Source organism: Corvus kubaryi, unplaced genomic scaffold, assembly GCF_017639235.1.
Source record: "Corvus kubaryi isolate FWS band 111438036 unplaced genomic scaffold, C.kubaryi_AGA036_p1.0 37397, whole genome shotgun sequence".
NCBI classification, from domain to species: Eukaryota; Metazoa; Chordata; class Aves; order Passeriformes; family Corvidae; genus Corvus; species Corvus kubaryi.
The window spans coordinates 14,655,808-14,680,832 of record NW_024581136.1 but is presented as its reverse complement, the minus strand read 5'-3'; the positions used below and the strand labels follow the sequence as shown (position 1 = coordinate 14,680,832).

Here is a 25,025-nt window from a genome sequence, read left to right as displayed (position 1 = left end):
TTTCTGCCATGGTGTCCACAATTTCAGCCATCAAGCGCTTCCAAAATCGAATGTGATGTCTCCTGACAAAGCCCTGGATACATTAACTGCCTTGAGTTTCCTAAGTTTTGCAATCCCTAGGGATTGCAAATCCCCCATATATTGTGACAAAGAGAAGAGCAGCATCATCCTGCCTCCTTCCTGCTTTGGTTCTGCTTTCCCTCTACCCCTTCTTGCCCTTGTCTGCTCTCCCAAGGTTCCCCATCCCGGTCTCACAGAACTAAGGAAAAGGATCTATTTTCAGTCTGAACAGCAGAACTGATGTTCAGAACAGAACCAGGCCTCAGCATTTAAGTTACTGTATGAAATGAGAAAGAAATAGCTGTGCTATAAACATGCTGTGTCCTGACCAGTAACTAATTCAGGGACCAGAAGTTTCCACTTCCCCTCTTTCCCAACAGCAGGGTTTGCAAAGCAAAAAGACTCCTGTAGCTACATGTGAATTACTGCCACTCACGGGTGCAAAAGTCAATGCAAACGTGTAATTTTGCACTACTTAATTCCATAAATTTCAGTGAAGTACTTTTTCTGTAGATGCAGTTTTGGAGGGCATTCCTCAGCCTCAAGAACTGGCATCTCCCAGCACACAGATCTGTAAAGCCCTAGAACAGGCCTGTTCTCCTGACTCATTTACTGCTCACGCCACGGAGATGAACTGGAAGCAGTGTAACTTCTGGAAGATACAACGAAATGCAATAAAAGGATGCCATTCCAAGAGTGTTCAAAGGAATCAAGCAGATTCCACACCATCAGCACCAGCACTGGCAATGCCCCGGCTCTGCATTCTGCAGATTTTGGCTATGCAGGCCCTGGAAGAGCTGCCAGCAGTCGGGTCCTCACCTGCCCTCTCCCCTTTGAGGGTGTCCCACACGTTGCAGTTGAAGTCGTCGTAACCCGCGAGCAGGAGGCGCCCGCTCTTGGAGAAGGCGACCGAGGTGATCCCACAGATGATGTTGTCGTGGGAATACATCATCAGCTCCTGGTCGGCGCGCAGGTCGAACAGCCGGCACGTGGCGTCGTCAGAGCCGGTGGCAAACGCGTGTCCGTTGGGGAAAAACTGCGAGGTGGAATGGAGAGACAAGGCTTTGACAGCAGAAAAACACACTGGTCATGGGTTAGTTTAACAACACCACAGGATTATTTTACCAGGGTGACCAAAGGCAGAATGTTTTATTTTGAAGAAATATCTGCATGTTAAAAAATGCACGTACACAGCTATGCAAGGGAGCACCTCTGGAACAGCACTGGGGACGCCTGAGTGACTGGAATTGTACCCAGTTCCTGCGTGTGCTGTAACAGGAGTCACAGGGGATGCCACTGACTCCTACAAAATGGAGCAAACCCCAGTTTTGCACATCCTGGCTGAAGTGGAACACAATGTTCCATCCTGAGCTGGCCAGCCAGGTTGGCTGAGCCAAGACAGAAGACTGCAAACAAGCAATCCAATTTCCTAAAAAAATCTACTCCAAATCCGAGTTATTCTCTCAACAGCGATATTGATTGAAATGGGAATAGAGAGAGCCCAGCACATCTCAGGGTCCAGGTCTAAGTATAGGAACTGCATTTTTGTACTGGTCATGTGTTTGGTATTTTCTCAGCCTTAACAATTTTTCATGTTTATCAAAAACAGATGCAGCTTCGACTTAGATTTCTTTCCCTGTTTTCCAGAGCTTGGACCTTGCAGATCAGAACATAGTGTTACTATGACAGAGAGGAAATATAATGCAGTTTCTAAATATTACCAAATTATTCCAGGGAATATCCAACATCAATACTGATTTTAACTTTGCCTTCCAGAATATTTCACTGGAAGCTCTTTTTGTTCAACAAAAATCTATAAGATGAGGATGGCTTAGCTGTGTTGCACCCTCTCAGTACATTGCATTTATCTACAATTTTCAGTTTTTAACACACTGCCATGCTTCAAAAAGTTTCCCTAGTCCATTCTTCTTAAAAAACAGTGATGTCTCAGTTACGGAATAAAAACACAGGTGAAACTATTCCTGGAACAGCGCAGTACATCACAGACAATGGCAATAATAATTCAGTTATAAAGTAGACTTTAAATTATTACACAACCTTCTCCATTACATACATTTTAACATTCTCTATCCTAACTAATTGATTTTAAATCAAGGTAGCTCAGTAGAGTCTAAGCTGAATTCATGCAAATGTAGCCTTTATCTTCCCCCTTTCTTCCCACGTGGAAACAGGAGGATCACTTACACAAACTGCATTAATGTCTGACACGTGCCCTGTGAATGACTGCCTGCACATTCCATCTCGGATATCCCAAAGCTTCGAGGAGGCATCGCAGGCACCTGAAACAAAAGTCCTCATGTCTGGACTTAGAGAGAGGCTCATCACATCTCCAGTGTGCCCAGTGAACGTGGTGGTCTGCTGGCCAGTTTCAATATCCCACAAAGCACTGTAGATAAAGTGACACCATTAACACAATGTCCCTCATTATCTCAGAGTTCGAGAGAAAAAAAGAAGAAAGAAGGGGTGAGGAAAGGCCAAGAGAGCTCAAAAACTCACCAAGTGGTGTCTCCTGAGCTAGTGACAATTTGGTTGTCATCTAGGAAGCGACAACAGGACAAGTATCCTAAAAACAAAACAGTTATATAAGGTTTTCATCCAAGAGCAACGACTGAAGGTTAAAATGCAAGAACAGCATCCAAGTTCTCCCACAGCCAGTCCATAAGCACCACAAGCATTGCCCTGCTCAAAGCAGGACTGTATCCCTTGGTGCAGTACCACACCCAGGTGAAGCAAGAGCACAGCCCTACCTGTGTGCCCCGGCAGCTCCCGGCTCACTCGGACATTGCCCTCCCTGGTTTTCAGGTTGTAGATGGAGCAGATGTTGTCCAAGCCTCCACAGGCCACGTAGTTGCCGGAGGGAGCATAGGCACAGGTCATCACCCAGGAGGACCTCAGGGGGATGGCGTGCATCTGCAGAGACACAGCTCATCAGCAAGGCACGAACGCGGGCCGCGGGGCAGAGCACACAAACACCGCGGGCACAGGACAGCCCCAGAGCCAGCAGTTGTTTGGGTTTACAGCGTCTTACATACAACTCATTTACACATCCTCGGGCTACAGATACCAGCAGTATCTGCAGGGTACATACACAAAGCTTCAGTACATTACTTCATAGCAAAGCTATTGTAAACTTCAGCATTTGCAACATTTGTTCATTCTAGTTAGATTTCTCTGTCCAACTTTTTTACATCTTTGAACTATAGGCTGTAAGACAGGATGGCTGTCCCCATGGAGACTGGACAGTGTACAGAAGCACAGCTCCACTCCACACTACCTAAGCTTTCCCCCAACAGCTGTTTTTCTTCCTTCTCTTTTCTCTGCCCTCAAACCCAAAGCACTCTTGTAAATTCTAAGGTTGTGTATTTCTACAGCTCAAAACCAAGTTAGTTTCAGAAACAATACCACACAGGCAGAGAGCTACAGCTATTGCCCCAGCAAAGTCAGTGACAATGTTACATATTACTATGTAATTAACTATTGCTTCAGACACAACAGACCTACAACATATCACTAGTGCTCAGCTAGCCATGAAAGGAACAAAAAGAGATTATGAATGAGAAAGACTGCTTTTGATTTTTCACTTGCAACCATAGGAAAAAATAGACACAAGCCCACTCAAACACACAACTTATACATGAATTATTGATAAGGATTATAAATAACTACCTTATTTGTTGTATAACTATCCCAAATAATTAATTTTCCATCTTGAGAAGCACTGACTAGTAGCCTAAATATGAACACAAAATAAAATATGTTAATATAAAACAAACAAAAAAATCTCAAAATAGACATACATCATGCATGAGTATCAAGTGAGTCAGAAGTTTCATAATTTTTTACCCTCTGCTTTTTCATTTTTATTGGAGGGGTGCATTTGTTGGAAAAAGTCTGCAAAGATCTAGATCTCCATATTACCTGACAGGAATCACATGGAGACTCATGATTAGAAATGAATACAAGCAAACAACTTGCTGAAAACACATTTTATGAACTCTCTCCACAACTGCTTTCATTATTCACGTAACTACGCAGTTACACAAAAGCAAATAAGGATTTAGGTGAAAATAAATCTTGGGAACAGATTCTAGGAGAAGGCAAAATATCTATAGCAAGGACAAGCAAAATACCTCTTCTCTCAACCCCCCACCAGTGGTGGTCTGTGATCCCCTGCAAGGGCAGCAACACCACTCCACGAGGCTGCCAGGACCTGACATTAACCTCAAGGTGCCAATCTCATCTCCAGCCCTTGACTGGCAGGTTCCAGGCTCCCGTGTACAAACCTGGAGTCAGATCCCCAGTGCATGGCATAGATTTTGGCTAAGTGACCTCTGAGCGTGCGCCGGGTTCGCATTTGGATTCGACCCACCGAGTCCAGACTTGTTGTGATCTAAAAATAAATAAAACAAACCCCTGAGATACTGGGAACTATTTTTAATGTACAAGATAACAAAAATACATTTGAACTTTGATAGAACATTTTCTATCTTGGCACACAACAAAAACCATAAAAAAATAGGATACTGGTGTACACCCAGCAACACCGACACAAACAGATTTTATAGACAGACACAACACACTTCACAGTGGCTACAATGAACTTCAGGAAGCTCTTTTAAAATACTTCTACATTATACTAAGACTACTTCAGATTATTAAATCTGAAAGTTTGCAATTTAAACCAATGAAAGAAAATGCTCCAGTATTTACTGCACTGTTACTTTCTAAAGCATGGCAGAACTTTACATGCAAAATAATTCTGTTTCAAAAACACTGCTAAAAATGTTTATTTAAGTCTTTCTAAATATGTTTAACACAATAAACATACTCTACTTGAAAGGTAAACTGGAAGCAGGATCCATTAAGATGGTGGGGGGGGTTTGACTAGTTGGGGTTTTTTGCTGTTTTGTTTATTTGGGTTTTTTTTGGTGGGGCTTTGTTTGGTTTTAAATAATTGTATAAATACACATCCATTTCCAAAGGTTTCTTTCACTTTATTCTTTCAGTTACTGAACAGGAACATGCTACAGTCACGAATGGATATTTTTATTTTTTTCTCTCTCAAGTAACAGCCTACACAAAGAACAGGAACATACCTGAGCAAGAGTTGTGTCACTACATGCTTTCCTGGCATCCTGAAACAAAACAATGAAACAAGTTGAATTGGAAAGGCAACACTGAGCATCAGCTGAGAAGGACTAAAGGAAAAGTAACTCTTGAGTGAAATTTCAACACACTCAAAGCCACACACCAACACCAACTGACATGCCAATATTCCTTTTGTCACCCTAATTTGTTTTATTGTTCAAGGAATCTAAAAAGCAATGGCACACAAGGGGTAGTGGAGGAAGAGGGACTTAGGAAGGGCCATGCCCCAGCAGCCTTTGAATCTCCCTTTCTACAGACTATGGGATTCAAAGGCATTTGGAGCTGTTCTGAAGTCCCAATGCCTACCCTTTTCCCTGTATTCCTTCCCTGGGGTGGATGTGCTTGCTCAGGGTGTGCTGAGCACAAGGGAAGAACTGATCCACCTGAAAAAGCAACCACATATTACACAGGGTTAGCAAGCTCTGTGCCACACAAGGCTCTTGCACAAATTAACTTCCTTGCTGGTTGGGAGAGGCAGGGTGAAAATCAACAGGCAGGATCCAGGGAGCAGGACAGACAGCAGGATCACCAAAGCTTGAAGTGATGATGTACTTGATACAAATGGGAGGGAAAAAAATGGCCCAGTAACACCCTCACCCATTTCACGGAATGGGTGGTGCTCAGATCTCCACACTCCATGGTTTTCTCCTTATCTCAGACTCTGGACACAGGACTTGTTTCCTGCATATGATTCAACCTGACCTAGAAAACAGACTTGGCTTTCATTTGCATAATCAAGAGTTCCAGACTGAACCTCTGACACAGGTGAGCTTCACTGAGCCTCACCTGCAACACTCTGATTGTGCAAGACCTGGTTTTAGTCACAGCTGTGACTGCAGCGCTCTCCTGCAGCTCAGGCCCCATCTGCAGAAACAGCCCTCTGGTCAGCAACTCCTTCTGAGAAACATGGTTTAAACTGCCTTAAAATTAGACAGGAACCGTGCAGCACAAGTTAAACGTGGTTTAAACTTGCTTAAAATTAGACAGGAACTGAGCAGCATAAGTTGAAGTTAAAACTACCAACAGCTGTACTGAAAGATCAAGCACAGAACCCTCTCAAGTCCTGGCAATTTCTCTAACTTGTGCTACCACTGAAGCAGGCACTCAACAGTGATGGTGCCTCTTCAGCAGCACTTCGTGTTCAGTCTGTGTAGGAATGGCAAGGTCCCCTTTGAGAGCAGGAACAGAAATATTTGCTCTCACATTTTGGAGCTGCCTCAACGCATTCAGGACAGGATCTTCAATTTTCTTCCAAGCTCTTGCTTGAGAGTTACTTGACATTGCAACTTTAACATTTTTTAAGTGCATGTTTATTTTGCCCACCCTTTGTAGCTCTCCTCCCAAAAAGCAAGCCTGAGAGTGGATTAAGTCATCTCAACTTATTTTTATAATGTCTGAACTGTAGAAATATTTATAAAATGTTGACGTCTGGAATCAGGAGGGGTTTAAAATACCAGAGCAGCAAATCCCTTAGAACTCACGACTTATTTCATCCACAGGAAGAAGTACACTGGATTTTAAATGACTATTTGTTTGATTTTCCTGAAATACTTGAAGATGTTCAACATAAAATGAATTCTGAATGCAGTCTGAATGAAACAAAGCATCTTCCCTCTTTAAGAGCAAGCTCTTAGCAACTCCTATATTTGAGGCTGTCTAATATTTGCCATACAACTGGCAAAATTGCAGGAAAACGAGAGTTTCAACAGGCTATTAGGTTATTTTAATTCTTACATTGAAACTGTATTTCTACATATGCACCATCAAAACAGAATCATTATTGTCAGAACATAAAAAAGCTCCTCTATGTAACCGCAGATTTTTCTCAGTTCATGCTGCAGACAATGCAAAATTTTTGAGAAAAATCTAACTGCTTGATTAGTGTGCAGGCCCCAGACTTTCCTAGCACACACTTCAGATTGCAGTTTTTTCCCCAAACTACATGTATTTTTTTAATACAGTGTGTTATTTGTCCAAAATGTTCGAATGGCACTGTGCCAAGTAAGCAACACTTCTAAAAATCATTATCCTCAATTTCAGTTCTCACAGTGAGGACACACATATCACATGGGAACTTCATCACAGACAGAACTAGGAATTAACTTTAACCATCAAGTCATCTGACAGATATCTGACAATTCATTGTTCAGTGTTCCAACTTCCTGCACTAAAAGTTCCTGCAGGCTGATGCTGTACATTGTCCGTGCACAGACCAGAGCTTCGGCTGCAGTAACTGCATGGGGAGACACAGGTACCCACATCACCTAGATACTGCAAAAATAAAATTAAGAGTCATGAAACACTTCTAAAATATTGCAGGCTGAAGTCCATTGGGGAATCAAAAGCTCTGCATTGCGGTTTCTACACCTTAGGAAGCCGTTAGGGACAATCTTATCTGGACCTCATGTCTAGGCACAAAGCTGATTTTTTGGGATTATATTGTTAGAGGAAACAATCAGACAAAACCCAAGAGTTGTCAACAACTAAGACAGCAAAATGCTAGCTATACATAAAACATCAAATGCTGTTAGTGACCTCATCTCTTTTTAGGACTGCATCAAAATAATTCCTGAAAATTACCAGCGCAGTAGATCTTCTCAACACTTAAAACTCCTGTTTTTCAGATCCTGGATCTATCTTCTCACCCATCCCAAACAAACAGAAAATGTACAATGATTTAATAAGCAAGGTAAGTAGTCATCTCTACAAATATGAAATTGAATTATTTGGTCAGAAGTTTCATGGACATTAAGTCATATGGGGCATTTTTAATTGCCTAACTATCTGAAGTTAGAATTAAGCACAAGGTATCCAAGCCTGCACTCAGATCCCAAGAAGCAATCACCAGTTGCCACTGCTGAGCCAGGGGACTCCAAAGGCAATATAACCATGGTTACTCAGCTACATCTGACAGATCCAGTTACAAGTTTGGGTGGTCGAGTAAAAAGGAAATGTTAGATCGACCTAAAGCCACAAAATGGAGTCATTAACAAAGGGCCAATCAGATTTTTATGCTCCAAAATTTAAAAAAGAAGCAAACATTCCTGCAGCACAGTGTAGCCCTCTAATGTGCCTGGTAGCTCTTTCTTTCCACAATTTTGCATGAAACCAGACTCACTGATTACCAAGACTGAACAAAGACTTAATTGGCTCCCCTGGACATAACATAATGACAAAGTCTTTACACAGCATGCAGAGAAAGAACCGAAAGATTGTGTACCCCTTTTAGCACTGCAGTTCTGTAACAAAGCTTAACTTGGAAAAAAAAAAAAAAAAAAAGAAGTTTTTTAAGCTAAAAATGATTTGTATCCGCTACAGAGCTGGTGAAAGGGGCACCCAGTGCCACAGCACCGCCTGATCCCCACATTGTCTTTCCACAGTGTATTAAGTGAGAACAGGACACAGAGCTCTCCTTGGATGGCACTGAATGAGCAGCATTTGCCCCCAGCACAAGTCCTGACACATGAAGAGTGTTCAGCACATGGCTGACACCACCAAGCAGCCTCACACCTCACAGGAGACACCACAGAACAACTGCTGCCAGCAGATGCCATGCTAAAAAAAGCTTGTGTGCATGCAACATATTCCAAGAAACCTGTACTGTTCACTGATAGGAATGTCTGCAAATAAGGCATTCCCATATAAATCAGATTTATGAATGCTTCATGCTTTGAAAATGTTGATGAAAAATAAACAGACTTTGAAGATCCTTATTATACTTTACTGAAAACTGCATCACTGAAACAAACGCATGTTGCAAAAGATTCCTGGAAAACTGACTTTGGGCATGACAGCTCATACTCGGCTTATCTTCGCTGAGTAAATACAACAAAAAAATAGCATGTATGGGGGCATCAGCATTTAATAAAAATTAAGCCAAGAAACAGTGCTTGTTGAAAATGACATCCACCCTGGAAGGCGCTCTCACACTCCCTGCTTTGACCTCAGTCTTCTCAGGGGTCACTTTTAGCCCAGGACCAAACCTTTCTAAGACCCTTAAGCCCAACTTGACATGCCTAGGTTCTAGAAGTTTGCTGCTCCCTTCTGTTTTTAAAAACCCAGAACATAAAACTTGTAGAAACACATACAACCCTAGCACCAAAACTCAGCAAACTTCAACAGGAAATAAAACATTTTGTTCAACAAATACTACAAATTTACTTCATTATACCAATGGCTTTTCTGATTTTTAACCAAATATTCTGAAAATATTTCAAGTTCTGCACAAGTGAAACAGGAACAACTGATAGATCTTTACAGTTTATTCCCTTAAAGGAGGAACTTTATCATGGAAAACAAGCAATTCACAATTCTTACTCTGATTTGGTTTCGCAGCTGCTCCGCCTCCTGCCGCAACTGCTCCAGCTCACTCATCTTCTTCAGCCTCTATTTCTCACACTCCACTGACGAAGAAAACCTGCCAATAAGAGGGAAGAAAGAGATACTGAAAGTTATTTTTCTTCTCTTTAAAAAACAGAACAAAAAACCTGAGAACCTGAGTATATATATGTTTTTATTCTTTCAGAAAGGCTTCCAAATAGACATTCCCTTTAGTATACCGTGCTAATGAATTTGGCAAAACCTAAGTGATTTCAATTCCTGAATTACCACGAAAAGCAGAATTAAGTAAAGTCTGTTTTGAATATAAAAGCAACTGTCAACAGAACCACCCACTGTACTTTATAAACCTGTTTTGTAGCAGCTCCCTCCTGCTACCCTGCCCAGAAATCTCAGTCTGTGCCCCAGGATGGCAACACAGAGCAGAGGCTGTAGGTCCCCCCAGTATTTACAGGCACCTTGCACAGGACATCCGGGGGCAGACTTGGTTTTAATTAAAGACGAAATTTTTTAATCCTAGACTACATCAGATTTTCTCCACCTTTTTCTCATATTTTTCTCAGGCAAGGCACAATGATCCTGTCATTTCAAAAGCACCCACGAAGTGAGAAAGGACAGCAAAGACCAAACCATCCCTAAAAGCATCCTTGTGTTGATACAGCCCTCAGCTTCCTAAAGCAGTTGTCATCTGAACAAGGACTCAAAGCAAACTTAATAAAAAGATCAATTAACAGTAACACTGCATGAAGGCACACTTTCAGGTTAGTCATTTTTTTTTTCAAATCAGATTTTTGCATCTGATTTTTTCAGTGTGTTGAACAAAGTTTCCTCAGATCAATTTTCAATTTTTTTATCCCCAGCATAGCAGTGCAGCCAAACACCACTAGAGACCTCTTAAGCCTATTCACACACATGGAGATTTCAATATCCTTGCAATGAAAGCAACATCAGCAAGTAAATTGCTCACAAACAAGCCAGGCACTTATTTGTAATTTTTTCATGACAGAAAAAGCACACCAGAAAAGTGATGATTGTGGTCCCATGACATTATCTAAAAAGCCAAAACACTTCTAGCTTATAGCAGAAGACAGACTACTACTCACAAAATAAAAATTGAGGAAGGAAGGAAAAGAAGCAGGAAGAACCTATTCAAAACGTTAGTCTATGCTTCCTATTTAGTCCACTGAAAAATGGCCAAAAAACAGAGGAAAAAAGGTCACAGTTTGTCTGGTAAGTTGTAGACCTCTAGGGAAACCCTTTTCTTTGGTCTGGCTACCGGTTCTCTGCAGTTCAGTAATGATGTACTCTAAAAGACTGACTGGAAAGCTTTCTTCCATCTGTAAAATACGACACTCTAAAGGAGTGAGAAGCTTTGGTTCAAAGCAATTTGTAATACAATAATCATCTTTGGACTAACAGTGTATACAAGTGTTTGAGAGCTACAAAGTTTATTGCTGCTCAAGAAGAAAACTATCTTCACTAATTATCCATCTACTTCCTTTCAATCTCAACCTCTGTGCTACCCACAGGTATCACTTCAAGTCCATTTCAGAAACAGCTCACAAACATACACACTTAAGTTGGATCATTTCCAAATCAAAATACATCCCCATCAGTAAGAGGGATGGTGACTCAGCTCTTAACTAGTATTTCCAGCTATGTGTAAGCAAACTGGGAGGTTCACACCTTTCCCTTCCTTAAACCTGTGCTCTGTTCACTACAAAGATGTTGTAATTCATATGGGAATTCTCTAGGAGACTACTCCATTTCCTACTGTGTTCCTTTTTCTGAAGCCCAGATTACTTAACACTGCTTAATGCACAGCAGGCATAACATACAAGTCATCAACACTGGTGTCCAATTTTAAAAACTAAGCATTAAAAACATGACTTTAGCACACACATTAATCACATACCTTTATAGGCTATCAACTTTAATTACAACCTTAACACCTTTAATGGGGATATCTCCATGAAATACAGCCCCACTTTCAGTTCTGACAGTGTCAAATTAACCTTTTCAGTATGATTTTCCTTTTTTATTCCAGAACCTACTCAAAGGTAACACAGACAGAACAATGGTCTCAAAGGTCTAAAGCCAGCCAGCCATGCTGTCTGCCAATGTTCGGTAGTCTTGTGTGCTATTTTTAACAGGAGATAAAGATTCCTAGCAGAGAAGTTGATGTATCTCTAATTTTGTGAGAAGGGAAGTCAGCTTCTGCCCTGTGATGTGCCACACACTTCAGTGCTCTCTAGACAGTCACTTCAAATTCTCACAGAGAACTACTGATCATAAAGAAAGTGAAATTACTCACAACTGGAAGCATGCATGGCCAGTCACAAGCACCCAAAGTTAGGGCATTTTTCTGTTCATAGGTAAAGCTGTGAGCAGATTTGAGAATGAGCTGTAGCATTGCACTGGCATTCAAAGATCATCAATGACCATTCGGCACATAAAGTTAATCTTAATTAATGTCACTCCTATCAGCACTGTTCACCCACTAATGCCATTTCTGTACCAAGCTGCACCAGCAGCTACACAGTTGTTAAACTTCACAGCTTTAAATCGTGTTACACTTCTCCAAGTTCCTACATGGACAAACTCCAGAAGCCTTCTCACTCACCCACATGTATTTAGTTTAAAAATAATTCTGAAGTGAATAAAAGGACAATGATCCTTCATATTTTTGAAAGAAACATTTTTTAGTAGTGGAAAAGCCCTAGCAGCACCAGCATGTTCTAAATCTGCAAAGCCTTAAGCATCACTGCTCAGTAAAAATGTGTCAGTGGTCCAAGGTCAAGCTATACCTCAATGAGCAGAACTGCCTTCAAACCAGCACACGCTTCCACAAAATCCAGGGTCACTTTAGAACTGGATCACTATAGCTTTAAGCATTGAATTCCTTTCCAGTACACAGCATTTGAACAGCAAACTCTGAAATATTAAGCTGTGTATAAACACCAAGATACTACAGTAAACAAACTAAGTGCAGTTCAACTATTAAATTGAAGTGTATCCAACAGTGTTGCACTGCCTGGCAGCAGCTCCCAAGGCAAAGGCCTGTGTGTTCAGATCATCATCCACCACTAAGTATCTAGCAGAACTGGGAGAAAGATGCTTCCACTTGGGATTTTTATTTTTTTTCCAAGCACTGTTTTCATGTGCCCACAGGAAGTTACAGAAATTGAGTGGGTAGGGAAGGAAGCTCTACAGATGCATTTCCAGATTCACACTAACTCCACAAGCAGCATCTCTGAACTCCTGTCAAACTCCTGTGGGAGCATCTTAGTGATGTCACCAGACTCACGGCAGCAACACAGGAAGATAAGCACATGCTTGGAAGCTTGGAAGCTTGGAACCCGTGGATGCATCTGTGTCTGTTTTAGTACTTCTGATGCTACAGCAGTATGGTTAAAGAGAAGTAGCTCTGTGCAAAGACCATTACCCAGGTTAGATTTACTTGCTGTAATACTGTTTCTAAGCCTATCAGTGAGGTGACCAGTGAAGCACAGAACACAGAAATGAGATGCTTGGCAGCACTGGCAAAGCAGAGGCTGCATCCTACAAACCTGTCCTCAGTGCAGAGAAGACACCACCACAACCTTGAAGTGTGCTACCATGGATCAGGTAAACAACTCTGGTTTTATTAGATTAAATGCCAGGACTGCTCTGGCAGGGCTTACAAGGATTGCCAAGAACAGAGGAGCTCTCTGTTCTTGCAGATTTTTCCTCATACAAATTACTGAAAACCTCAGTGGATTCAACACCAACCCATACTAGGTTACAAAGGACACACAATGCCTGCTCACTTTCCCCTCCAAGATCAAAACACTACAGACAGCAAGGAGCGCAGCTTCACAGCCCAGGAAAATCTTTCTTCCAAACATGAATTTCCTCAGGAGCCCAGCTGTACCATGCTCAGCCATATACACAGCAAATCCATCAGCTCTTGCACCTGTATGGGCAGAAAGAGTGTGTGAGGATTCCTCCTGCATCTCAGGAGACTGGGGTAACATGATGCCTACTTCCCTGACTTAGATGTATTTTTAATAATGTTGAATCAGAAAAAAATATTTTTGAGTTCACTCAGATGCAGAATACTTGTGGTATCTGCTTTTCAGCATTCAGAGGTGGCACCTTTGATGAAAGAGGTCAGATGCTTCTCTTCAAACGCAACTCATGATGTGCACCATGCACTATGAACAATTTCACCTGCTGAGGCCTCGAGGGGAAGAGCAACAGGACAAAGAAGAACTTTTCAGTACCTTTGGTAGCCGAGGGTGTGCCACTGCAAGACACCCAAAGCAGAAGGAAATGGGGTCAAAGATACAAGATGCTTCCATCAGCAGCAACAGCACAGGGAGCTCACTGTGCGTGTTGACTTTGTGTAGCCAGGGAGGCACATCCTTGCCCTCTGTCATTTGTAGGCTGAACTGCACTTCACTGCAATTTCTCCTCAGTGGACTTGTACAAGTGAATTTACTGATACCAAAATAAAGTGCCTCCCAAGGCAAAATAATTAACTAAGTCAGATTCCACAGTATATCTAGTGCCAAGAAAGCCACGGGCAGGCTTGAGTGCTCCACAGATAAATCACTCCTTACACTATTCCTGATTCAGTAGCAACATCATTTGCTAAGGGTTAATTCTTCATTATACAGGCAGGCAGTGATAAATTATCCCAGGGTCTTGTCTCCAAAGTACTCTCTCTGCAACCTGTGGACTCAAAACTTTGTGGCTGGAAAAACACCCTTTTCTCTGCAAGAGTTACTAGAGATGTGTAAATATGCCCCTCCCCACAACAAAGCATTGCTATTTTCGTGGCAAATATATAGAGATTAAAGGGACCGCAGAAAGAACAGTCTGCTTGACTGGATTCTTAAGAGCTATCACCCAGAGAATTATTTAGGTAAAAATTTCATTTTGTGTCAAAAAATCAGTCCTTTAGAACGGAAATAAGTGCTTATCAACACTTGCCAACTTCAAGTTTTCAATTCCTATGCAGCAAGATCTCAAAGTGATCAACAGACAGCTGGAGAAAGGAGGTTCCATGGCTTTCATATGATCATCCCTCCTAGTGATCACACAGGTGGCTAAATGTAAGGAATGCTAACCATAGCACTTTACTAAATATAGGGGAAAGACACCAAGAAATACTCCAACTCTCTCAAGGGAGATACACTGGTAACTCACAGACACTCAGGCTGTGGACAATGGGTTCTGGCTCTGAAGCTGAGCCCTGCCAGCACACACAGACCAACACTTTACACATACAGGATGTGCCAGAGAAGATTTTGATAAAACATTTCTTCATTTAGGGACACTAAACAAGACTTTGGCAGCTTTGCCCAGCCATTTATGTCTCCCCAAACCGATGAAAAGAGAAGAATATAGAGAGGTTTTATTTCTTACAGCCTGAAGAGAATGGATTCAACATAGTCAAAATCTACAAACTTGGACATGGTGGTCAAAGCCTTACGTCAAGTGAAATCTCTGCCTGCACAACAGTCATTTAAACTAAGTGCATTAATGCTGTGCTGCAGTTACATACCTTCATATATAAAAGGTATTTCAGCTGGAATTTTACATAATGTATTTCCTATGGTAGAGCTGTTTGAGAACCACACATACACTCAGCTCTCCACTGAGGAAAATTAAACATTTAATGGCTTTTTTTACTATACCTTGGCCCTATGCTGCCTCTCCTTTGTTTCTCAGAGACCTTTCCAGCTATCCATTCTCCCAAGCCTTCTTTGTTCTGACCTGTAGCAGTACAGCATCAATAAACAAAGACAACAAAGCAAGGAGCTTTTATCATGGTCAACTAATACTTGAATCCCAGGAGAATAATGCTGGTTTAAGTTGAAATAACAGTATCTAAGGGCTGTAATTGCCCCATTATGTACCTTGGTCTTTCTCTCTCCTCTCAAACCTCTTCAGTCCATCTCCAGCTCTTCTTTATCTCTAATGTATACTTTTGAGGAGTGCACTAACTGCAGAACATCTACCACACATCAGTTAAGTAAGAGAATAATGGTTATTCCCTCAAAAAATGGTTACCACTTAGAAAATAAGACTGGAAATCCTAACTGAATCTTTTCCTTAAGATTTTAAAATGTTCATTTTGTCAGAAGTAATTAATTGCCACTCTGATTTCCGATCCCCAGGCAGATGTAAAGGAGAGTTCTCCCATGCTCAGGGCTTCTGGTCTCCCCAAGAAGAAAACAGGAAGCAGCCTGGGTGTGACCCCACTCGCTGAGGTCAGTGCTATTGTTGCACTTCTGCACATTTTGGAAGTGTTTTAAAATGATATGTCTCCATTATAGCTTTGGTACAAAAACAGGAAATAATCAACCAACGCCTCTCAAGAGGAAGGGTATGAGCAGAACTTACTTGAACACCCATTCCTCTAAGAGATACCATCCCCAGTTTTAAGGGACCGATGAACGTGTGTGCTCAAAACTGCATGGACAGCTGGGAAGGAGACATCACAAGAAAGGTTGAAGCAAACTTCCAATGAGTGGGATTCAAGACTTGCCTCTAGGTGTGTCCACATGCCCCGAGCAGTTACATCAGGGACACAACCCCACCCCCACCAACAGGGTGGCACAAGCAGTTTCAAGGCAACAATACTGCTCCTTCCTCCCTTCGCCAAAACACCTCAGACCTACTCATCATAAAGAACAGAAATATGTGCCATTTTACACACACATACACACTCAGCCGGGGATTTTTAATAGGACTTTGAAATAAAGCCTGCCACATCAAAACACTTCTATTTACCACAGTAACTACTTGGAGTTATGAAGAGAATATAAACCTCTGTGTTCACCTTCAGACTTGAGCACTGTAAACATCACCCTTGAGTGTTCTTCAGCCACAGAGGGGAGCAGAGGAAGCAGCAGCTCGAGCATGTCCTGCGGTGCTGCCGCATCTCAAAGCCATCACTCGGCTCACAGAGAATGAACCCACACAGGCCAGGCTGGAACTGGGTCATCTTCAAGGTCCCCTTCCAGCCCAAACCACTCTGTGATCCCACAGGGACCAGCCCCAACACACCAGGGCACAGCCCACGTTGGGTTTGGTGACTGGTTTCATTGCGGTTTCCATGGAGGACAAACAGACCAACAAACACTGACCTTGTTGACAGCAGTAACACAACAGACAAAGGAAATCGGTTTACAAATTAAAGTGAAGTGATTCTTAAGTTTACTAGTAAAAAAACAAATCACTGACTTTAGACTGTTACCCTTCATTTGGCTGACAGCTCATGAGACTGGTGTCTTAAGCTCGGAGATAAGAGAGTTTATTTCTAAGACCCAGCTAAAGTCTAAGCCAAGTACATTCATAAAACACATACAGAAAGGCCTTACTCTTCTTAGCCCACACACACTAGATTCTAGAAAAAAAGCCTCAAGAAATTCAGTGTTAAGCATAAGGCTGAGAAAAGCACAGGAAGGAAGGAATTTTTTAAAGTCATAAATATTTCACAGTCCAACAGTGATTTTTCCAAAATTAACATTCTTGCATCTTATATTCATTATGCTCATTTCCAGGTCAAAATGTTTTGGTACATAAGCACAGATTTATTTTTATCACATACCCTGCAAACAGAACCTAATGTAAAATTCAAATTACCTTGTCTTTAGTGACTATAATAATGATTCCCCAGTAAAAACTTGGTTCACCAACCCCGGGACACTCCATCACTGAACAAATTATTATTGGTTTTGCAATTCAAAACATGTAAGAAATGGCAAGAAAGATCTTAATGAAGCAGAAAGATATAACCCTAAGTAAGAAGACAGAAATGGTTCCAGTCCAATTTCTTCCTTGGGGACAGACAGGTGGACACACATATGGAATAAGCTGAGGGCTTTTGTCTCTTCAAATACCCAGCCATACCCAGAAGCTATTCTAACATTTTACTAGGAAAAGTGTACTGCAGAATGACAATTCAAAGTCATTTTGAAAGACCCTCATTTACATTTAAATCCATCTCTAAGCAAGTTTGACTTTGGTTTTTTTTTAAGGGGCTAATGCATTGGTATTTACTGAAGTGGCATCATGTAAGGCCAAGCAGCGCTATGCATATAAAATCTGGTCTGGCAACTACAGGCACAAAAGATTACTGAAGCAGCCTCCTGTTATCTGAGAGCAAGCAGACTGCACAGTGTGCATAAAAAGCACCAAGTGCACAGAAAATTTCAGGTTTAAAGTCAGCGGAGAAGATACACATTAAGAGAAACCATAGTGTCTACAGGAAAAGTACCTACATTCAGCTCAGATGACTGTTCACTCAACTGCACTAATTCCTGGCTGACAGTTTCTGAAAGTGGAGCATTCTCACAGTGTTGAGGAGCAGAAAGCCCAGCAGTACCAGTTACACACACACACACTGCATCCTTTCAAATGCACCATCAGCTCGGGAGAAGCCACGCATTCGATGTATACATGGTCCCCAGCACCCTGCCCTCCTCCCCATCCAGCACCACACGCACTCCCTTGGTACCGGAGTCACAGCGAGGCATTATGTCCTGCACATCCCCACACAGCTGAGCACAGCTTACAGCTGCACCCTTTCACAAGAAAACAAGGCAATATAAACATTTGTGCTTTTTTTAATACCAATTATCCGAAGGTCAGATAAAACTACTGCCCTCAGGTCTAATTTTAATTTTGCTTTTGGTTCACAATGCATTTCTGGTCAATTACTTGTGATTTGAAGCCACAAAAATTAAGTTCTCTTCCAGACTAGAGTTCAGACTACTTTAGTAGGCTTTTCTAAAAAAAAAAATCGGGGTTTTTTCTGAGATTCACATTTATGAGATGCATATACTTTAAAAAAATCTATTCAAAACCTCACACTACAGAACGATCAGCAATCCAATGCTGGACAGTAAAAACCCTATGTACTGTTTTTCATCCCTACTAATGCAAGTACGGGATTAAGAGTACATGGCCTATGTAGCTACTTCTGGTACCACTTGTGATGAGGCTAATATATCCAATCTATACTCCTTGGAATTGCTTCTGATGTTTCTCAAGCAGTAATGCCCGTTTTCAGACAGTCACTTATTAAAGAGGACACTACATCCAATATCTAAGAAAGAAGTTAAGGAAATCAGTAGCACTGTGTAACTGTCTCCACAGTTGGAGGGTTCTCAAAATAAAGGCTTTGTACAAGTAATTTTTAACTGGCCAAAAGTCAGAAATTACCTATCTGCCTGGAAAGAAAATGGCCCTAGATAAAGTTTCCAACAGAAGAGGATAAAAGAGAAACAAACTGCTGCTGCAAAGAAGTACAATATTCCCACCTGTAGCCGTCTTCCACCAAGTATAATTTTTTTATATGAAAACTTTTTTAGGAACACATGATGCTCTCTAGGTTATAAATAGCAGAATTCCCCTGTGGAGACAAAGCCTGAGGTTATAGACAGGAATAATCAGTAATGGCCAGGAGAGAGCCCATGGCTGCACAACCTGCTTTGCTCAAGGGTCTTCCAATCCACTGGAACTTCTGTTCCTGTAAATGCTCCCTACATGTCTCAGTCACAGTGAGCCAGGACAGCAGCTCAGCTAAATCCCTGTCTGTTCTAGCCCTCACCACAGAGAGGACACTGCTCTTGGAAATCTTCTGGGTTTAATGTTTGAGATATGCATTCCACCATTTGAGTTCTCCTCAGCAGTGGTGACTGACAGATTCGTAAAAATGGCTAAAGATTCTTCAGCTCCTGCTTCCAGAAGCTGCAAGCAAAGCACGGGGATGCCTGACTCAATGAGAAGGCAAACACAGCCTCAGCTCTGAAACTGCAGCAATTTAACTGTTTGCTAAGGTTGTTGGCCTTTCAGCTCTCATCCTGTCACAGTTACCAAAGCCCTACGATTCAGGGTCATGAGGTTTCTGTAGAGATTGAGAACAGAGAATTCCTCAAGCTTGTGAAGCAGCACCGCCAGGAAAAGTCAACTTTCTTCACCCCTTTTCAAAGTGCATGTTTAGCTTTTGATGCCCATCTATCTGCATTTGTAAGAAAGTAACAGATGAGCAGGACAAAAAAAAGCCTTAATGACTTCCCATCTCCAGCTACCTGACCTTCCAAATTAGCTGCTTTTTCCTAAAGTGTGGGCAACTGCAGTGAAGCGCTCACATCATTAAATACTCATTTACAGGACATTTACTTTGGACTAGTATCTTATTTTTATTCTTCTGTATAAAAATAAATAAATAATCCAGCTCCCTCTTCTGGGATGCTTCCCAGACAAAAGAGGAGTTTCCCCTTTTCTGGTGCACATCTGAGAAATTAAAGTTGTGTTTGTAGCACCAAAACCATAGTTTTACTTCTGGGCCACCTCATTCTCCATACTTTCAATTAGTTTTGTACTTAGACACCTTGTATTAAAACTACTTGAAAAAGCAATGAAGAAGTTTCTTGTCCAACAAGTGTCAGTCAGCAAGACTGAAAACAGGCATCCACTGTCCTACAAAAAGCTGTAACACCTCCCTGTGGACCACTACTCTTCTCCCCTGAGATGTCAGGAGCACCCAACCCCCCTGCTATGTCCTTCCTACCCTACCATTCAATGGAAGGAAAATGGTACTAACGTCATGATTAATTTCTTGAAATTCTAGGGCATCTGGACTTAATGCTGTCATGGAAACTTTGCTGTGCTACTTTTTTAACTCTGCCTAATGTTGAGATTACAACAGAACTTGATCAGATCTTCCCATCAGCACCACGCACAAGCAAAGGGCTCCAGTCTGCCCTCTCAATAGCAACACAAGATAAAACCATGGTCCTAAACCTAACTCAAATTTTTCTGGGGAAGGGGGAGAAAGCTTTTATAGAATTTAACTAGCTACGCCCTAGTGTACTCCAATTTACTTACTTTTAGTACCGTAACATTACATTGCACTGTCAAAATCTTAAAGTCAAATCATCAAAACTGATCAAAATCACTAGGTACACACTAAATTTAGTGTGTGAAATCAGATTTTGACAAGCATAACATCTATACATGGAATCTGAATACTTCTTTCAGCTCAGTAACAACTAAGCTCAACTCAAATCAAGAATCTGAAAGAAGAAAAATGTCTTCCTTTTCCAAACTAGGAATAAAACTGGTTTACATGAACGATCACCTAAAGCAATCAATTATGACACAAGGGGTAGCCAGAAAAATACTGAGATAAAATATTTATTTTAAAGAGAGCAATTTTAAATATCACATTTCAACAACAGATTGTAAATGACCATCTTTAATTTTAATGCAAGATTTCAAATGCACACAAATACCACACTAATTGCATTGCAATATATAAACAAACTTACACAAGTGCAATTTATCTTAGAAACAGTTACTACACTAAAAGATAGATATATATATATAGGGCAAGAAAAACATATACAAAAAATAATCCAACAAGATTAAATCATCAAGTTATTCTGAAACTGCCTGGATGCTCTGTGCTAGACTAGATGCTGACCACCTGAATTAATACCTGCATGATGAAAACAAACCAGGCAGGTCCAAGAGTTCCCACTGCTGATTGCAATGAGGTGACTTGTTCTTGTAAAGCTGCCAATCCAGTCACTGAGAGCAGCTCCAAGAGTTTCAATCTCATTTAAGAAGCACATTCAATCCTGGGATTGATTTGATGATTTCATTTTGTCCCCCTCCCCACCCCATTTGAAAATTAAAACCCTATAAAATAATTTTAATCTTAACATTACTCAGCTTTTTTAATGTTGCAAAACACCGGGATTCACAATGACTCAAACATTTGGCTTACACTGAAAATCCATATGATTAATATTTGTCTGAGATCTAACGTAAGGAGGAGGAAAATAGTTCATGCAAATTGTCAAGCCTGTTTTGCCAAAAACAGCTAACTTTATGTAATAGGTGGGACTTGAGAGTGCCTTCTGCTCTACAATACAATCAGGCACTTTCATCTTCCCCTTCTTTCCAGTTTAAGCCCTTTGAGAAGGCAAGAGATTGCAAGAGTTACAGTAAGTGAATCAAAATTTGGCTTAGTGCATGTCAGCATTTCACAAACTTTTGGGAGCTGAGACATCTTAAAGGAAATGAAACTGTCTTCAATGAACTGCATGCATTACTATTTGCCAGCCAATGTCCCTCTATACTTGCATTAATTCTGGTTTTTATAAACCCTCAGCCCAGCTCTCACTGCGGCACTGCTCCACAGTAACTACAGCGACTCACAATGATCAGCACATCGAGTATCACTGGTGGCATCCAAGCTGACATTCACTCAAAGCATTCACAAGTTCCCCTCTTGCTCTTCTGTTTCAGACTCTCTGCAAAGACAATTCTGTTGTTCAAACACTGCTAAAGACATGACCCCAAGCCTGAACAGTGCCATCCTTTTAATTAAAGCTGCAGCTTTGTCCAGCCCTGCCTCCTGTTATCCAGAAAGCTCCAAGAAGCCCTCTGCACTGGTGTCAGGTACCAAACCACAGCCTCAAGAGAACAGCACACATTCTGTGTTTTTCAGGAGCATTTGCTTTAGTTCTGTTTCAGATCTTTCATGTAAATTCTATTACAAAACTCTGGGTTGCAAAACACAGAAGTTTCATACAAGAACGAAACAATAACAACTAAATTTAATTACACACTTCAGAAGATGAACTAAGTGACAGGTCTGCATCCAATTAGAGAGGAGAAAAATTTTGGTGGAACTTAAAAAATATTTTCTTGATTAGCAACACTATGCATACTTTCTAAACAGCCGGTTCCAGGCACTTGGGAGCTGCATTAATCTGAGCATTGATATTTCCAGACAGTATTAAGTACAAAACACAATCACTGCATTATCACTGTCCCGAAGTATTTACATTCCAGGACCACGCACTGCACGTCAAGCACAGAGATTCTGAATTTCTAACTACTCTGATAAGACATTTCAAAGTGACTTCTGAGACATAAAAATACATAAATTACTGCCTTCGGTAACAAAACAGTCAGAAATTAAAGACTGGCAGAAAAGAGAGATCACTTCTCTATATACTGTGGGGATTTATTTATTTATAGCTCTTATTCACCTTCAGAATCTTGTATTTATAAATTTTGTGCCTTTTTTTTAAAGTTCCATAGTGGTCCAGGAGAGAAATACTCAGTTCTGTATTCAAAAATATTTTTTCCAAGATTTTCTAGTGAGGTTTTTAAATCCCACATTTTTCTTTCGAAAGTGGAAAATTAGAATAGCTGGACAAAGTAAACACTAGATGTATTAATTCTCAAGTAAGCAACATGATACAGTTGAAACTTTATTATCCAACATAACACATTACATTTGTAGCCAGAAATTTTTTTACTTAAGATTTAAATGACCTGAGCAATTAATCAAGACCAACTTTCCAAGCACTCAGGAAAGGGCTGAAGTACAGATAGAGCAGCAGCTATTTGCTGTAACACTTTAACAATACAGAAGAGAGAAAAAGACACCTCTGTAACCTGAAACTCAATTTTTTTTATGATTAAGAGACGAAAGGTGTTAGTATATACTATTATAACCTTAGTTCTCAGCCTATTAAATCTGTATAACCCATCTACCTTATTCACTGTAAGAACTGTTCATTTTAGAGAAATAATAATTCAAACTATAGTTTGCCATAGTAGACACACAGCAAGACATATCCATATATTTACAATCTCCCTCATTTCCCTAGCCCCCTTCTTCCCAGATAACATCAGTCTGTTCTTTGGAAGCACTAATTAACTTCACCACAGCTATCGTGCTTGAGAATCACAAACAAACACTGCAAAAAACCACTGAAGATTCCCATCCCCTTAAGAGACTTCCAGGACAGTGTGCGCTTGTCATGTGGTTTGTTTCATCTTAATTTGTTGATACAGTTATTATTCCTGTTAGCATGGCTTCAGACTTCCCCCAGCTCTAACCAGCGATTACATCTCCTATAGCTGACACTTCATTGTCAGGTTAGTTAGACCATCTTTTACATCACTTCCCATATTTCTAACAGAAATCAGGAAGCAGCTTCAGGTTTTCCTCTGAACACTCCCATGACTTTGCAGACTCATGTCCCCGCTATTCCCACAGGAACCGTTTTCATCTCTCCCAGCGCTTTCACAGCGGGTTTTAGAGGCTGGTACCTGTCTCCTCTCTCTGCACCATTTTCTCATTCTTTCCCCTTCCCTTCCCAGTACTCTCCACCCAGCAGAGAGCAACTACTCCTTTGTTTCTTCAGAAACTGATTACACCTAATTAAATTAAGGACCTTTTTCCTCAGCTCATACTTAGCCTTTAGACTTACCCTGCTTCTATTTCAGAACTGAAAACCATCCTGGAAAATCATGTACTTTCCAAGCTACAATAACCAGTCTAATAAAAGACAACATTCTCAACTGTGTAATTAACAGGAGGGAACAGATCAGAGGCTTATTTTGAATTAGTTCAGATAATATTACAGCATAAACTAAACTTGTCTACCACATCTATAGCTGTTAGCAATTTGGATTGTTTTTCACAATTTCCAACAGAAATCAAATTAAAAATTAGAGGACGTGATAACCTCAGCAACAAGTGCAAAAATAAAAAAGCAGACTCAAAAAAATAAAATAAATCTGGATGGGAAAACCAGCAATACCTACAAAATATGACACGAAAAGCACCTAATGACTTTGCACTTTTCCTAAAGACGGGGAGCACCTTCCGATTCACCTTTGCCACAACAGTCACGCAAGGCATGCAAGTCACAGCCCCTCGCCACAAAGCCGACATACGGAATGCTGAAACCCAAACGAGGGTTGGGCTGCTCTAGCCAGGTACAGAACCGAGAGCCGGAGCTTCCGCAGCTGTTCCCCAAGCCCGGGAGCCGCCTGTTGCTGCCCGCTGTAAAGACCCGGACCCCAAGCGCCGGTCCAGGTGATGCTGCTGGGGTGGCCGGAGCGCTCTGCACGCCCCGCGCTCCGGCCGGCACGGCGCACCCCGGGCTGCCCCTGACGACCCCCAGCAGCTCCTTCCCCGGCCACAGGGGCCCCGCGGCGCCCCGCATCCCCGCCGGACCGGACCCGGCGGCACCGGGGGTCTCTGCCCGCGCCCCGCCCGCTCCTCGCCTCCCATCCCAGGGTACCGAGCCTCCCTTCCGCAGCCCCTCGTCTCCGGCACCACCTCGGGGAACCCTCCGCGGCCCTGCCCCGGCCCCTCCCTTCCCCGCGGAGCCCGGGCGTTGTGCCCGCGCCGTGCCAGCGCTCCGGGGCGGGCGGGACGGCACCGGGTGATGCCGCCCACCCACCCCGCCTCTCCCGGCGGACCCCGGGACCGCGCCCTTGTCCCGCGGCTGCCCCGGCCCCTCTCCCGCGGGGCTCTCCTTACCGGGGGCTTCACTTGCCGGGGTCTCAAGGCGCTGGGGCCGCTGCCGGCGGCGCCGCCCGAGCACTGCCTCCCTCCCGCCCCCCGCCGGCGCTGCGGTGGT

At 42.0% G+C, this 25,025-nt stretch overlaps 1 protein-coding gene across 3 annotated transcripts in view; it reads right to left on the bottom strand.

Moving 5' to 3' along the window:
• Nucleotides 1-25,025, bottom strand: part of GNB4 (G protein subunit beta 4) — a 59,089-nt gene that overhangs the window by 5,147 nt on the left and 28,917 nt on the right. For 2 of the 3 annotated variants that reach the window (XM_042042582.1, XM_042042581.1), the window contains exons 2-9: nt 9,547-9,646; nt 5,178-5,216; nt 4,365-4,471; nt 3,748-3,811; nt 2,829-2,991; nt 2,578-2,644; nt 2,266-2,467; nt 880-1,096 (exon numbers count right to left, since the gene is read on the bottom strand). In XM_042042582.1, the coding sequence (XP_041898516.1) occupies nt 880-1,096; nt 2,266-2,467; nt 2,578-2,644; nt 2,829-2,991; nt 3,748-3,811; nt 4,365-4,471; nt 5,178-5,216; nt 9,547-9,603 (916 nt within the window). In that variant the 5' untranslated portion in view covers nt 9,604-9,646. Of the gene's footprint in view, nt 1-879; nt 1,097-2,265; nt 2,468-2,577; nt 2,645-2,828; nt 2,992-3,747; nt 3,812-4,364; nt 4,472-5,177; nt 5,217-9,546; nt 9,647-24,925; nt 25,001-25,025 lie in introns of those variants that run through there. The other variant, XM_042042583.1, reaches the window with a different exon arrangement.